Source organism: Monodon monoceros, unplaced genomic scaffold (assembly GCF_005190385.1).
Source record: "Monodon monoceros isolate NGI ecotype Baffin Bay Population unplaced genomic scaffold, NGI_Narwhal_1 Super_Scaffold_12, whole genome shotgun sequence".
Lineage (NCBI taxonomy): Eukaryota > Metazoa > Chordata > Mammalia > Artiodactyla > Monodontidae > Monodon > Monodon monoceros.
Genome location: NW_021703768.1, coordinates 30,019,846 through 30,036,919, shown reverse-complemented (window position 1 = coordinate 30,036,919; position 17,074 = coordinate 30,019,846). Strand labels below are relative to the sequence as shown.

General features: G+C 35.4%; 1 protein-coding gene across 3 annotated transcripts in view; it reads left to right on the top strand.

Moving 5' to 3' along the window:
* The window catches only part of LMBRD2 (LMBR1 domain containing 2), a 52,980-nt gene that overhangs the window by 15,301 nt on the left and 20,605 nt on the right, over window positions 1-17,074 (top strand). For all 3 annotated transcript variants that reach the window (XM_029218096.1, XM_029218097.1, XM_029218094.1), the window contains 8 exons: window positions 715-925; window positions 7,045-7,119; window positions 9,769-9,882; window positions 10,248-10,431; window positions 13,593-13,774; window positions 14,334-14,467; window positions 15,845-15,950; window positions 16,612-16,709. In XM_029218096.1, coding sequence (XP_029073929.1) covers window positions 715-925; window positions 7,045-7,119; window positions 9,769-9,882; window positions 10,248-10,431; window positions 13,593-13,774; window positions 14,334-14,467; window positions 15,845-15,950; window positions 16,612-16,709 — 1,104 coding nt within the window. The remainder of the gene's footprint in view (window positions 1-714; window positions 926-7,044; window positions 7,120-9,768; window positions 9,883-10,247; window positions 10,432-13,592; window positions 13,775-14,333; window positions 14,468-15,844; window positions 15,951-16,611; window positions 16,710-17,074) is intronic.

Here is a 17,074-nt window from a genome sequence, read left to right as displayed (position 1 = left end):
AAGGGACTTATGCTTTGTCTAAGAGCTATATGTTAAAAGTATTAACTCCCATGATTTTTTGATAGACTTTCAAATTTTGTGTATGACTAAATACCTAGATTTCTTTCTCATTGGAACTTGTGAATACTTTTCTTTTGTTCTGACTATAATTTGAGGGCATATTTCTCTTTAACTTTGAATTTATCATTGCAATAAAATTGAAATCTGTATTATACTTGTGGTCTATTATAATATACGTGAAGAGTCAGAGCTGAGAAGTTTAGGAATGGAGTGGCAATGATAATCCTTACTGTTGCATTCTTGAGGTTTGCGTGCATCTGCCTTAAAACAAGTTAAAATTTTTTCAGGCTTAAAATTTTTTTCAGGCTTCTCTTGGTTAATATTAAATAAGAAAGCACCTAATGAAAAATATATTTTCTTCAGGATAATTCTTGCCATGAATTTTCCTAGATTCTAATTTTAACTATAATAGAAGCTGTGTTTCCTGTGTTAGTCTATTTCTGCAGTCACACTGCAGAACGTGTTTTCATTAAAACACGTTATCTGCTGTTACTAAAAGAGTAGCTGAGGATTTGAAGGTTGAATTTTTTCATATAAAATTGGAACCATCTTGTAGGGCAGTTTTCTGAAAAAACATTTAACACTAGTTCCATTTAACATTTTTGTTGCAAAAATTTATCTATCACAGCTATCTGCTTATGTTTTCTTCCTTAGGAACCAGCTTCAGACAATTGGGATAGCTGCTGCAAATACATGGGGTCTTTTTCTTCTGGTGTTGTTGTTGGGGTATGGCTTGGTAGAAATCCCTCGCTCATACTGGAATGGAGCAAAAAGAGGTTATCTACTTATGAAAACTTATTTTAAGGCAGCCAAATTGATGACGGAGAAAGCAGATGCAGAAGAGACTTTAGAAGATGTCATGGAGGTAAGTAACTTTAAACCGTGGAGTCAACAGTCATCAAGTTGTGTGTATCTCCTTTTGGATATACTGTTGGTTTTGTTGTTGGCACACTGATGGGCTTTAGAATAAAAATTTGGTGATATACAGTAATTAAGGATGTCTCATCCATTTGAATGACTTCTTATTGGCAGTTCAGCTTCATGAGATATCACCTCCATCTTCTAACCGACAGAGATGCAGGGAGAATATATTCAACAGTGCAGTGTTACGCTTGTTGTCTTGGGGTGACTTTTATTTTTATTTTATTTATTTTTTTGGCCACGCCAGGTCTTAGTTGCAGTACGCGGGGTCTTCGTTGAGGCATGAAGGATCTTTCGTTGTGCTGCGCGGACTCTTCGTTGTGGTGCACGGGCTTCTCTAGTTGTGATGTGCGGGTTTGCTCTCTCTTGTTGTGGTGTGCAGGCTCCAGGGCACGTGGGCTCTGTAGTTGTGGCATGTGGACTCTGTAATTTGCGGCACGGGGGCTCTAGTTGAGGCACGCGAGCTCAGTAGTTGTGGTGTGCGGGCTTAGTTGCCCCGCAGCAGGTGGGATCTTAGTTCCCTGACCAGGGATCAAACCCATGTACCCTGCATTGCAAGGTGGATTCTTTAGCACTGGACCACCAGGTAAGTCCCCTGGGTTAACTTTTAATAGTTCAAAGTTAAGACTCAAAAGTTTCCCAGATTAGATGATAAGTTATATGGTTACCGTGACATAGTAGAAGTGAAAATAGAAATTAAAGGACGCATCTTCCTGAAAATTTGACCCAAAGTAATCCCACCAAGTCTGGAAACCTCTTTAGAGACCAATATACATGGGAATTTGTGTCCCTAAGTTTTGTTTCCTGTCTGTCATCTTAATAAGGCACTTCATTTTACTCACTTGTAAAATTCATATGACTTGAACCAACTTCACAAAGTTATTGAAAGTATTAAATTTCAATAATATACACAAAAAATACAACAAATTATAAAATTTTGCTGTTTAATAATTTCATTGTTGATTTTAAAAAAGGTTGTAGTCACCTCAGATTTTGCTCTTCTGCGCAAATATGCTATTCCAATAATGTTATTCTTCAGCATAAAACCTTATGTTGAAGGCTTTCGTTCACTTTAGAGTAAAGCAAAATGCTGTAATGTGGCCTACCAAAACATGATTTGGCCCACGTCTAGCTCTCTCTTATCTCTCTGTCTTCCCCATGCTGGTCAACTTTGGTTCCTCAAACTTAATAATGGTGATGATAATAGCAAACAAGTATGTAGGCAAACAAGTATATAGAGTCACATATTTGCCTATGACTTTCTAAGCACTTTCTATATATTAATAAATTTAATTCTCAAAACAACCTTATAAGGGAGAATTTTTTGCCCTTGTTTAATAAATGAAAATGAGACACAGAGAGGGTGAGTTTGCCATGTTCACGTGGCTACTGAGTGATAGAGCCACTGTGACTCTAGTTCATGCTTTAACAGGGATTGGCAAGCTTTCGGTAAAGGGCCAGATAGTAAATATTTTAGGCTTTCTGTGCCATATGGTCTCTGTTGCAACTACTCCATCACTGTAGCATGAAAGCAGCCATAGACAGTATATCAATGAATGAGGAATGGATGTGTTCAAACAAGAACAGATGGTGGGCCTGATTGGATCTGGTTTGCCGACCCCTGCTCTTAACCATTACATTTGTTGGCACTCTATTCTGTCTTTGAGTATGCTATTCCCAAACTCTTGGAATGCTCATTTCTCCAGTCTCTTTAGCTAATTCCTACTTCATTTTCAGGTCTCAACACAAGTGAGAATTCTTCAGTGGAGGCTTCTGTGTTAGTTTCCTGGGGCTGCCATAACAAAGTACCATGAACTATGGTTTAAACAACAGAAATCTATTGTTTCAGAGCTCTGGGGGTTGAAAATCCAAGATCAAGGTGTCAGCAGGGTTGGTTCCTTTTGAGGGCTATAGGGAAATTTGTACCATACCTCTCTTCTATCTTCTGGTAGTTAACTGACAATCTTTGGTGTTCCTTGGCTTGTATTATAGATCTCTGTCTTCATATTCACATGATGTTCTCCCTGTGTGCCTGTGTCCAAATTTCCTCTTTTTATAAGGACACCAGACAGATTATGGGCCCACCCCATTCCAGTATGACCTTATCATAATTTAACCAATTATATCTGCAACAGCCCTATTTCCAGACAAGATTACATTCTAAGGTACTGGGGCTTGAGACATCAACATATGATTTTGGGGGGAGCACTGTTCAACCCAAAACACCTTCTTTGGTCCTCCAGATTCTTAGATACTCAGCAGCCGTTTTTAAGTGAATGAATAAATGAACAAAAGAATGAATACTGATTCTTTAATTGTGGTTGAAAATTTTTATGTTGACTTCTTGCATTTATTTATAAAATGTTAAGAACTGTAGCAGAAGACATTGATTCAAAATATAGGAGTAAATCTATAAATAATACTCTATTACATTTCCTTAAGCATGTGATGGATATTATTACATTTTTCAAAGGAAGTTAATTTGGTATTTTTTATATTTGATATATTTGAAATTTTGAATTTTGAAAAAATATTTGAAAATTTATATTTGATAATAAAATAATTAAAAGGAGATCATTTAAATTTGATAATGTTCCCCTCAAAAGTTGGTATTAAATTCAGTTGTTTCAGATTTAAGGAATATGGATTTCACCAGTTCATTCAAACTTCCTTGACCAAGTATAAATTAAATGCAGTTTATTTTAGATCTGGATTTTGCTAGGAGGAATCTTCAGTGAATAAAGATAGATTTTGTTGTTGTTGTTAAATGGGAGTCCTCTACTTAGAAATAGGATGTGGAAAATTAAGGATTGGAATTGATGCCTTCTTTGCTATTTTAGTGTAGGTTTAAGGTGTGAGGGATTTAAAAAAATTTAGATAAGAGAAATTTTTCCATGTAAATAAGAAACCACTCTTTTTATTGAATATATCTGACATAAAACATTGTGTAAATTTAAGGTGTATAAAATGTTAATTTGATCCATTTTTATATGGTAAGAAACTACTCTTTTCTTAATGGATCTTTTGAAAATAGCAGGAAGTCCACATACATAGCAGGAGAACTCTAGCCCTTTTTTGCCCCCTCAAAAAATGCATGATTTAGCAGGTATGAATTTCTTTGTCCATATGTTTAAAGGGAATTTGGGATCCTTCCTGTTTTTCTGAATGTCTGAAAATTTATAAACTTGTGGAGAAATTTTTTTCATCATTTTTTAAATACCTAGTGTCTTCCTGCCATGTTAAGTGCTATGTGGAACTGGCCATTAGGATACTAACCGTCTAGAGTAGAAAATTGTACAGTCCCTCACAGTATATGATAAATGCACTGTAAATGATACATGCTCTAGTGTAGAGAAATTTCGCTTAGAGGAAGAGGTGAAATGGAGGAAGTGAAATATGACCTGGGCCTTGAAGAATGGGTAGAATTTTCATAGCTGACAGCATTCTGGTCAGGTATCAGGAGGTTTTAAAACCAAATTAATTATGCATAAGATAAAAGATAAAGTTTACAAGGTTTGAAAGATAGATAGCCAGATAGCACGGCCTTGAATGTCGGACTCAAAAGTTCAGTGTATTTTGAAATCAGTGAGGAATCATTGACACCTTGCATGCAGGGAAGAGACATGATCCTGTATGTGATTTAGGATAATCAGTCTGATGGAGGTGCGCAGAATAAAGCATGGACAAGAATACTGATAACTTAGTTTGAGAGAAAACTTTTAAAATCCACTGGTTTTGAATACATCTTTTAAGAGATCACAATCACCTTTTTTTTTTTTCTGGTAATTACTAATTATATTTTTCATCTATCCATAAAATCTTCCAAATGCAGTTTTATAAAAACCAGTTTAGTGTTTTATGATATGTTTTCTATGGAGTGAATGTATACATCTGTGTGTCTGTTACTTTTCTTTGAAGCATTAATAAAACTTATAAGCCATGTCAAACCATTCAAAAGGAATTTTTGCTAGATGGCCAGAGGTCACCTCTACCTGCTGTCATTTTTCAAGGTAGAGGATTTGGAGAGGGACAAATAGCTACTTATTCCACTGAAAATTGCCTTTTAGTCTGACTTGATATATTTTGTCTGGTAAAGAATTGATTGGGCACAATAATGACAGAGTTCAAAGTTATGTTATTTGATATGAAGAAAATAAGCTATTATTCAAATACATTCCACACTTTATAAAAATTATGAACCTTGAAGGAAACTTAAATTTATAAGATATAGCAAATATCAATGTTCCAGTACTTGCTTTTGTTTAATATGCTAAAGAATTTAGAGGAAAAATATGATTTTCATATATATAATCAGACTGTATAGTTTGTATTCAAAGTTATGCTAACTAGTCAACAAAACTTTAAGGTAGCTTAGAAATGGAAGAGTGTAATGTAGTGATGCTTCAAGCACCTTTTAAAAACCCAAGTCCTGTCATTCCGGTTTTAGGCCTTACTCATTGACCTCAAAATGAAATGTTATTAAGGCCTTCTGGAATACTTTGCTCTTACTCTACAGCCTGATCAAGCACAGCGCATACCCTTGCTCTCCTTTCCCGTTAGTCACTGGAATTTCTTTTCCTGAAACCCCTTGTTCACTTCTGCTTGGAGGCCTTGGTACATGCTGTCCCTCTGTCTGGAATATTCTTGCTCCTCCCTTTGATCAGCTGACTCCTATCCTCAGTTTAGCTTTTTATCTCAGTTTAAGTAATCGGTTCATCAGAAAGTCTTCCACACTAGATTATACAGCAGTTTTCACACCATTTCTATTTGAATAATGTCTGTTTTCTTCACTAAGCTAAGCTCTTTGACAGGAGCAGTGTCTGTTGGTACAGATTATTCATGGGGTCTGCATATTTTAAATTTTGATGGATATTGCTAAATTATCTTCCAAATAGATTATATCACATTTTACTGTGTATAGGGAGGCCTTTTCCCCCGCAATCTTACCTCATTATATAAGAGCAGTTTTTTATAATTTTACAAGAAAACTGTCTTCATTTTAAAAAGTTGTAGTTTTTTTTAGTGGGATTGAACATCTTTTCAGATATTTATTGGCCAATTGCATTTCTTCTGTATCTTCCCATTTTTCTTTTGATTTTTAAGAGCTCTCCATATATTAAGGATAGTGATTTTTTTTCCATATACGTTATACTTTTTCACAACTTTTTCTATATGCCCTATGGTTTCCCTGCCCCCCAGTTTTACATCTCTTAAGGCCATCCTCTGCCCTATAATCAGAATGTTATTTTTAATATCCTGGTTGGTTCACTCTTGCCTCCCAGCCTTTGAATATGCTGTTTCTTCTTCCTAGAACAGTGGTTCCAACTTCTCAAAAATTTCATTTATATTATAGAATGTCGTGATTCTTTTAGAACTACTGATTCTAAAGATTCCCTTCTCTAACCCCTTTATTTCTTTCATATGCATTACATTGTTGATTTAATTATCTCATCACCACACTGCAATCTTCGTGAAAGACTTATAACACCATGTCTTCCCACTCCACCCTCCAGTATGGATTGTGGTGACCTTACACCTAGCACAGTGCTGGCACATAGTGAACTCTTAATTTTAAAAATGTGGGATGAATCATTAGTTGTGACTGCTGTAAAGTACTCTCTCATTGGAAAGGAGCAGGTGCTTTGTGACATTTTTAGCCTGTTCTGCTTCCTCTGGTTTCTCTGCTGTATTTTAGGTAATGAGATAATTGAGCTTGAGGAGCAAGATGGAGAAACACAGTCCTGTTCTTTCAGAATCTCAGTTTGCCTGATCCTTCATGACTTTTTATAATGTTTATTCATCTCTGTGTACCAAGTAAGCAAATGGTAAGGCAGTAAATCTAGAAAGTTATAAAAAGTGTGAGGGTATAGGTATAGCTGTTCCATAATTTTGTGTTTTGTGTTCTTAAGAGTTTTTATTCAGAGAATAGAACTTCATTATATGCTGAGTAATTTGGGTTGGAACTAAACTTGTGAGAATATATATAGTACCTAGAGCATCCTGATTTGAAACATCTAATCTACAGAAATGGAAATATTTTTATTTCTCTTACTGTTTTCATAGGAAGTTCGTAAAGTGAATGAGAGCATCAAGTATAACCACCCACTGAGAAAATGTGTTGACACAATACTTAAAAAGGTAATTAAATAATATTCTCATCTATTTTCTTTTGAAATGTAAATTTACGTACTATATTATAATAAAAGCATCAGAAAAGTATGCAAACAGCCTATGATTGAAGTCTTCCAACTCCTTTCCATTTTCATGACAATATTAACCATAAACCCATAGTAATTTGTACATAGAATTTGTTCTTTTGTTACTATAGGTTTAACATTATTTATTGGCAGTATTTTCCATTGAAATGTGGCTATAGAGGTTATGTTAAATAATGTAAAATGATTGCCGTGACACAGTGATGGAGATGGACCTTTATAGGTTGTAAAAGTGTCATTAAGGACTTCCCCGGTGGCGCAGTGGTTGAGAGTCCGCCTGCTGATGCAGGGGACACAGGTTCGTGCCCCGGTCCGGGAAGATCCCACATGCCGCGGAGCGGCTGGGCCCGTGAGCCATGGCTGCTGAGCCTGCGTGTCCGGAGCCTGTGCTCTGCAATGGGAGAGGCCACAACAGTGAGAGGCCCGCGTACCAGAAAAAAAAAAAGTGTCATGAAATGTGGTCACTAAAAGCGTATTTCCTATAAGAAAATAAATTAGGTCCTCAATAATCACATTTAATCAGCTTTGTACATGGTATTTTACAATATATTTCATAAAATGAATGACATTATGAGATATTTAATACAGATATTTAATAAGAAACCATACAATTAAGGTTTTGATGCATTAGTATTGAATTAGAGGTATTCATATACTTCCGAAAATGATTATTCCAGAAATGAGTTCCCCAATTGTCTTCTCTGCAACCACAGAACTATTCCTTTTCTTGTATTTAGTTTACTTTATTTTTAAAGACTTGTATGTAAGCCTTTATTTTTTTATTGAGGTAACATTGATTTATAACATTATATGAGTTTTGTGTGTACATTATATTTCTACTTCTAGATACCCTATACCATCCTTAACACCAAAAATTTATTTTCCATCAGTCGCCATACAGTGGATCCCCTTTACCCATTTCACCCTAACCCCCACTACTACCCTGTTCTCTGTATCTACATGTTTGTTTTTATTTGGTTTGGTTTATTCATTTATTTTCTTTTTGTTTGTTTATCAGCTTTTTATATTCCCCATATGAGTTAAATCCTATGGTATTTGTCTTCATCTGACTTATTTCAGTTAGCATAATACCCTCAAGGTCCATCCGTGTTGTTACAGATGGCAAGATTTTATCTTTTTTTTAATAGCTGAGTAGTATTCCCCTGTATGTATATGTGTGTGTGTGTGTGTGTATCACATCTTCTTTATCCATTCATTCACTGATGGGCACTTAGATTGTTTATCTTGGCTATTGTAAATAATGCTGCAGTGAACATGGGGGTGCAGATATCCTTTAGGATTAGTATTTTCATATTCTTTGGATAAATTCCCAGAGGCGGGATAGCTAGATCATACAGTAATTGTAGACTTTTTTTTTTTTTTTTTTGCGGTACACGGGCCTCTCACTGTTGTGGCCTCTCCCGTTGCGGAGCACAGGCTCCAGATGCGCAGGCTCAGTGGCCATGGCTCACGGACCCAGCCGCTCCGCGGCATGTGGGATCTTCCCGGACCGGGGCATGAACCCATGTCCCCTGCATCGGCAGGCGGACTCTCAACCACTGCGCCACCGGGGAAGCCCCGTAGTCTTAATTTTTTGAGGACTCTCCATACTGTTTTCCATAGCGGCTGCACCAATTTACATTCCCACCAATAGTGTATGAGGGTTCTGTGTTCTCCACATCTTCACCAACACTTGTTATTTCTTGTCGTTTTGATGATAGCCATTCTGACAGGTATGAGGTGATAATCTCATTGTGGTTTTGATTTGCATTTCTTGAATAATTAGTGATGTTGAACATCTTTTCATGCACTTGTTGGCCACCTGTATGTCTTCTTTGGAAACTATCTCTTCGGCTCCCCTGCCCATTTTTCAATCAAGTTGTTTGTTCATTGTTGAGTTGTATGAGTTCTTTACATATTTTGGATGTTAACCTCCTATTGGATATATCATTTGTAAGTATATCCTCTCATTTGGTAGGTTGTCTTTTCATTTTATTGATGGTTTCCTTTGCTGTGCAGAAGCTTTTTAGTTTGATATAATCACATTTGTCTATTTTTGCTTTTGCTTCCCTTGCCTGAGGAGACATATCTAGAAAGATATTGCTAAGACCAATGTCAGAGAGCATCCTGCCTATATTTTCTTCTGGGATTTTTATGGTTTCATGTCTTACAGTCAAGTCTTTAATCCATTTTGGGTTGATTTTTATGTATGGTATGCAATAGTGGTCTAGTTTCCTTTTTTTGCATATGGCTGTCCATTTCTTTTCCTATATTTTAAATCTGTTATACTAATTATTAGCTAGTGCTCCTTTTGGTTAAGATGATAGTCATGAGAATCAATTCTCTACATTTCTCTTATATTTGCTACCTTTTGAGATCTATTCAGGGAGGTTAACCAACTTGCCCAAGTTCATAGAGGTAATAAATGACTAATAGTGGCGTAGACGACTTCAAATCTGGAAGATGTTTGCAAGAAAATTAGATATGCTCAAGAATGAAAGATTTTTAATAAAAATAAAATTTTTATCTTTTTTGCAAATAAAATTTCTAAAAATCTACTCGTTCCTTTTAGTGCCCTATAGAGTATCAGGAAAAAATGGGTAGGAACATGGATGATTATGAAGATTTTGATGAAAAACATAATACCTATCCAAGTGAAAAGAGTCTGGTAAAACTACATAAACAGGTAACTTTATATAGCCTTTTTACCTTCTGATGATTTTAGTTAGATTTGTAATTACTGCCCACAAAAAAAGAAGTTTGAGTGAATGTGTATCAGAAACTTCCTTTGATCCTGTCCTTATCATTATTCTTTGAAGTGTTTTAACTTTGTTTTTCTCGACATGATTACTGTTGGAATTTGGGGAGGGAGAACTATTCACTAAGCATAAGTGTTATATGTATTATAGAATATTAACATCCTTGTCTCCACCCAGTAAATGCCACGACCCCTTTCCTATTGTTGTGACAACCAAAACATGCTCCTTAGTGGGGAGTTGAATCACTGTTGGATCAGAACACTGACAGGTGTACCCCCGCTCTCTTTGTTAGGTGATTTATTCAGTTCAGAGACACCGTCGAACTCAAGTACAATGGCAGATTCTTTTGGAACAAGCATTTTATCTAGAAGATGTAGCAAAAAATGAAACTAGTGCTACTTGTCAGTTTGTTCATACCCTTCAATCGCCGGAGCCAGAAAATAGATTTATTCAATATTTTTATAATCCTACAGTTGGTATGTAATTTGATGTACATTTCAAAGTTTAATGCTGATAATTTTTCTGATGAAAAGTGTATATTTTCACCAATGCAAAGTTAAATTATAATTGTGTTATTTGACTTATGCCATATGGTAATACTATGTATTTGATAAACCTCCCCCAAAAAACTATTTTACTTGTCATATAACATATAAACTATTAGCTTCCACTCTTTCTTCACAGATAACCAAAATTCTATGCAAAAATATATGCAATACATCAAGCATATCTTGTATACATAATATATACTTAAAACAGTTAGAATTTTAAGCAGCTTTATATCACAAGTGTGGATCTCTTCTTTAGTCTTGACATACTACTAAAATGTTCCCCTAAGATGTCCTCTTTGATTACTTACATTTATTAGTCTATATACAAAACCTACATTCAATAGTCAGAATATCTTATTCATTCAATAGGAGAATATTTTATTCTCCTTTATGATTATTTATGACACTTTTATTCTCCTTTATGATTATTTATGACACTTTCTTCAAATGTTATCAAATTTAGTATGAAGAACTTAATGAAAATATCAGAGTGTCACAGTATTAGAACTTCTGTTTACCTTATTTATTCAAATAAACTGTTAAGTTCACTTGATTTTATTTTACATGTTTGGTCTTGAGTATGAAAACATAATGGCCATAACAAATGTCTCAATGAGGATCTTTTTTTTAATTAAATAAAGGAATGATGTGATACTTGTTTTCATTCATTCAACAAACATTTGAGCCTATATATGCTGTGAATTGTTGGGTGCTTGGTATATATCAGTGAACAAAAATGACAAAAATTCCTGCCCTTGCAGAGTGAGAAAAACAGGCAGTGTATACATAAAGGTATGAACAGGATGCTGAGTAGGTAGTTGGCTGTAGATATTGGAGTTCAAGGAAGAAGTCTGCTCTGCAAATATAAATTAGTGTGTCATTAATGTATAGGTGGGCCATGGGTTAGGATAAAGTCAGTGAAGAAGTAATGGGATAGAGAAGAGAGAAAATCTGAGGACCAAGCCTGAGGTACTGCCAATTTAGACATCAAGTTGATGCGGAGGAACCAGCAGAAAAGACTAGAAAAAGAATGGCCGGTGAGATAGGAGGAAAACCAGGAGAGTGAAATGTTTTGAGAAAAAGATTGTATAAAGTACCTTTTCAAATGTTTCAGATAGGTAGATTATTATGAATATTAAGACTTGACAATGGGATTTCAGAGAAATGAAGTGGGGGGAAGGGTAAAAAAGCCTGATCGAAATTTGAAAGAAAAACGAGGGAAAGCAGTTAGAGACACAATAGAAAACTCTCAAAATGTTTTCTTTATAAAAGGGAATAAAGAGGGAGTAGCTGAAGGAGAGTGGTAGGGTCAAGAGAAATTATTGCATGTAATTTGCAAATGACACCTTCGAGGAAATATGTTGAGACAGCAGAGAATGGCTGGGACAATGTACATTTATAGGCGGGATGAAAAGGGAAATAGTGAATAGTGAGGAGAAAGGCCTTAGTTTAGGAGGTAAAGCACAAATATACTTGAGCAGGTGTGAAAAGATGTAGTGGCGGGCACTTGGGGAGGTTCTGTTCTTCCAGCTTCTGTTTTCTCAGTGAAATGCTGAGAGTAATTATAGGGCAAGAGATTTTGGAAATTTGAGGAAAGAGGGCGCAAAATAGTTGCTTAGGGAGAGTAGGCATGGGAGAAGATTGGTGAATTATAGTACGCTAGCCAGGCAGTGCTCAGGGTCCACTTGAAGCTATTGATTAAGAATTTAAAGTGAGATGAGTCAGAAGAGTTGCGTGTCTTACTCTTGCAATGTGCAGTTCCATGGGTGCAGGCTCAGGGTAGCCAAGGAGTTGAATCTAACCAGAGCGTGGTTTAGCTTAGCAAGTACAGGGAAGCAAGAGAGGCCACGAGAATTGGGATATTGGAGAGTGATTATCCTTAAAGACTATGGAATCTGAGCTGGGTAAAGAAAGTAATAAGGACATCAGGTTAAGTGGCAAGAAAAAGGTAGTAGAATAAATGGACTGTCGGTCAGGGTAAAGTCAGTCAGTGGAGCTGGAATAGTAGATGAAGGTGTTGTTTGGGGACAGGGATCCTATTCTTTAATGAGATTATAAGGGTTGGAGTTATCGGTAATAAAAGATTTAAAGGATGAGTAGTTGAGGTAAGTTGGAGGACAGACTCATTGGAGGAGAGTAGGTCGAGGAAGTGAAAGACCAGGGTATTGAAAGGAGGATCACATGTGTGGATATTGAAATCACCAGGAACTATCCTGTGAGTAGGGTTGAAAAGATTTAGAGTGAGCCAGGAGCTCAACTCTTCAATGAATGAAGTATAACCTTTTCAATTTTGTGAGTTTTCTTCTTTTTTTATTCTTTAACTTTTTTTTTTTTTTGCCTAAAGTCAGACTTAACAAAAAGTTGCCAGAATAATACAAAGAATTCCCATATGCCCTTCACCCAGATTCCTTAAATGTTAACATTTTACCTTATTCATTTGCTTTATCTTTATCTGTATACGTATTTTTCCTTTATCTTTTCAGAGTTAAATCCAGACATGATAACCTCTTTACCTCTCAACGTTTCAGTGTGTATTTTCTAAGAATAAAGACGTTTTTGTACATAACCAAGTACAATGTGATCAAAATAAAGAAATTAGCATTGATACAGTACAGTTATCTACAGACCTTGTTCAGATTTTGCTAATTGTCTCAATAATATTCTTTGTAAAAAAATCCCAGATCGTGCATTGCATTCAGTTGTCATGTCTCCTTAGTCTCCTTTAATCTGGAACGATTTCTGGGTCTCTGTTATTATTTTATGACATTAATGTTTTGGAGAGTACAGGTCAGTTTTTTATTGAATGTCCCTGAATTTGAGTTTGATGTTTCCTCATAATCAGATGCAGGTTCTGCATTTTTGGCAGGAATACCTCAGCAATGATGTGTTCTTATCAGAGCATGAGGCACATAATATCAGTTTGTCCCATTACTGCTGATCATTTGCTTAGGATGGTGTCTGCCTGGTTCTACCACTGTTTTTCTCTTTGCAATTACGTATCTTGTATTGGAGGTATTTTGAAACACTGTAAATACGCTGTTACTCCTTTATGGTTTTCCTAATCATTTTTTTCTTTTATCTTCCAGAGTGGTACTGGGAATGTCTTTTGCGACCGTGGTTTTATAGGGTACTTGCTGTGGTGTTGTCCATCTTCTCCGTGATTGTTGTGTGGTCAGAGTGCACATTCTTTAGCACCACACCTGTCTTATCCCTCTTTGCAGTCTTCATACAGCTGGCCGAAAAAACATACAATTATATTTATATTGAGGTCAGTTTATTTTATATGGGTCGTAAATAAATGTCAGCCATAGTATAATCCTTAACTGTTGTATCTTTTCTCCATATATTTCTTCTAGTAATAATGAAAGCAGTGAAGTTTCCCACAGTGTTATTATTCACACTTCCAAAAATGAGCTTCATCATTTTACCCAGAATATAAAAACTAAGAACTGTATTTGAGGAGAGATGAAAAGATGCAAAATAGTGCAAAGTACTTCTATGAGAATGCTTTGATCCTCTTTATGCCAGTGAAGCTACATAACTTATAGTCTTCATGTGAAGAGTTGCCAAGGGAATGGGAGAACAGGCTCACTTCAGGAGGTAGCTTTGAAACTTATGGATAGGATGTGGGACTGATTAAGATGTAGATTTTTTTTCATAATTTCATTTTATGAAAAAATGAAATTAGGCGGTTAAAAATTTATACTGTTACTGTGTATAAATTTTAGAATGTCAATAAATGTTAGCTGGAATTCAAAGATAATGCTTATGATAGTATATAAGTATTGAAGTCTGTTAGTCTGAAACTGGGTTCTTTGTTTTCTTAGATTGCTTGCTTCCTCTCCATCTTCTTCCTCAGTATCTGTGTTTATTCTACTGTGTTCAGGATTCGTGTATTTAACTATTATTACCTGGCTTCACATCACCAGACTGATGCTTACAGCCTTCTTTTCAGTGGCATGTAAGTAGATTGTGTGTAGAAACAAGGGAAATGTCTCCATTACATGTATTCTTATGGATCTCTTTTATTTCTTTTTGTTTATGGGTCTTCACTAACACCTGTATTTCTATGAGCTAATTGATTAGGTTTAAGTATTAATTAGGTGCTTGTTGATGGCTAGCTAAATCCTCCTTGAAGTTTAGGGTTAAAATGGGTATGCTAGATTAGGAAGGAAAAGAAAGACATAGTGAGCCTGGATTTACCAATTAGAGGGTCAATAAATAGGTTAGTAATAAGAAGAATATTTGAGAGTTTAGAGACTAAGTCAGACCTAGAAAGTGTTCTGAGGTTCAGTGGCCTCAAACTGAATTGTGGAGGACCAAGAACACCAAAAGAATAATTCTTGCTGAGAGATTTAGTAGAAGTTTACAGAGATGGTTCCAGCTTGGGCTAGGTTGCACAATCTACTATTTGTCCGTATTGTTAACTTAGTTACATTAGGTTTTTAGGGCTGGACTTTGGGAACTTCAAGAGGAATCAATATCTGAGGCATCTCTAAGACTTTTTTTTACCTTTTTTTCCCCAATAGTTATAGACTCAAAGGGAGTTGCAAATATAATACAAAGAGTCCTAGTAACCTTCACCCAGCTTCCCCCAGTGGAGACATTTTATATTGCTGTTGTACAAACACAGACACACTACTGTTAACTAGACCACAGACCTTATTAATTTTCAGTATTTTTTGTCCTTTATTCGTGTGTGTGTGTGTGTGTGTGTGTAGATTCCGTAACCACCACCACAATCAAGATACAGAACTATTCTATCACCACAGAAGAACTCATATTACCTCTTTCTATTCACACCCTCTCTTCATTTTTGTCTCCTTCTACTCTCCAACTCTGTAGTTCTGTAAGATTCTCTTTTTATCTGGTCAAAACTGAGCTCCAACTATTATTTATACCTGTAATTGTCAGAGTTGACATACTTTGATAAAACTTCAGATCTTTTACGTACTGAGTACAATTCACCTGAGGATGTTACTGTCCTCGTCATGCTATTGAGACAGATTTAGATTACACAGATGGTAGGCGTGGAAGAGGCACATACAGAGGCACTCTACAAATTCTTGGGATAAAGCAGTGGCAAACACCACCGAAGGAGATAACCTGAGGCTGGAGTTTTGCCTTGTAGGTGTTGATGTTTTTAAGGAAGATGTGATTAATAGGATTTTCAGAATGTCTCAAAAGTAAGGGCAGTTTGTATTAAGAATTAAAAATACAAATGGATGAGAATAATAGTTACAATGATCTGAAATGTTCTTAATGTATTTCAACATAATATATAATGTATCTTGCTGCTTTAATTTTTATATATTGTGTTTATTAATGCTTACTGCAGGTTATTTTGCCGTTTGACTCCTCCTTTATGTCTTAATTTCTTGGGTTTGACCCATATGGATTCATCCATCTCTCACCAGAATACACAGCCAACTGCTTATACATCTGTAAGTATTGTCAAAAAAGAGTTCTTTAGATTCATTATCTATATAGGGTGCTATTATTGTGAAATTTCTTTTTACTGCTGGCGGAAAAGTTCTGTTGCATTATTAGGATCTTTTTAAAAATTACTAAAGCTTTCTTTTACAGATTGTATATGTAATTACTAATGACTGAATAAAAGTGATATTGCTATATCTTATTATAAAAAATTAATTTTTGGTTCATATAGGTTGTCCAGCTGAGCAATATCAATAGACCTGACTTATAATAATATTAACCTTTATGTTTATGGTCTTAATGTATTTGATGATTTTCAGTAGTATTTATAAAATATTAATATTTGGTGGAGAAAAATCTTAATAAATAAGCAAATTAAGATATATAGACATATAACATTGTATTAGTTTATGGTGTACAACATAATTGGTATATGTATGTATTGTGAAATAATTATCATAATAAGTTTAGTTAACATTCATCACCTCACAGTTACAATTTCTTTCCTCTTGTGATGAGAACTTAAAAATCAGTCTATTTAGTGCTTCATTTCTACTTTTTTGAAAACTCCGAATTAATTGATATAAATGGTTATGGGTGAATTTTCTAATAATGAAAAAGAACGAAAGGTATAGAACTGTACTGATTTAATTTTTTCTTGCTCCTCAGATTATGGGTTCCATGAAAGTTTTATCCTTTATTGCAGATGGGTTCTATATATATTATCCTATGTTGGTGGTAATTCTCTGCATTGCTACTTATTTTAGGTAAGAAACAACATTGCTTATTTTCCACATATGCTTAGCCTGATCTGGATAACTTTTCTCCTTAAAGCTCTTTTAAATATTCACTGATTGGGTTCTGGTTGTTTGTTTTATTGTGACTTTGTGGGTGCTGGGCATAGTTTAAAGGGGTTGCTTGAGTGCCTGGGTCAGGTTCTCCCTCCAAAGATATTTTCAAGAAAAGAGAGAGAGTTATTCTGTTACACATATTTAGTCTACAGAGTGATAGGATTAATTACAGAATGTTAACTCTGAGTCCTGGCCTGTGATACTGGCAGCCAGTGTAGCTTATAAAGCACCCCCATACCCAGCTTGTATCCAGAAACATATATTAGTCTTAGGGCTTTCCC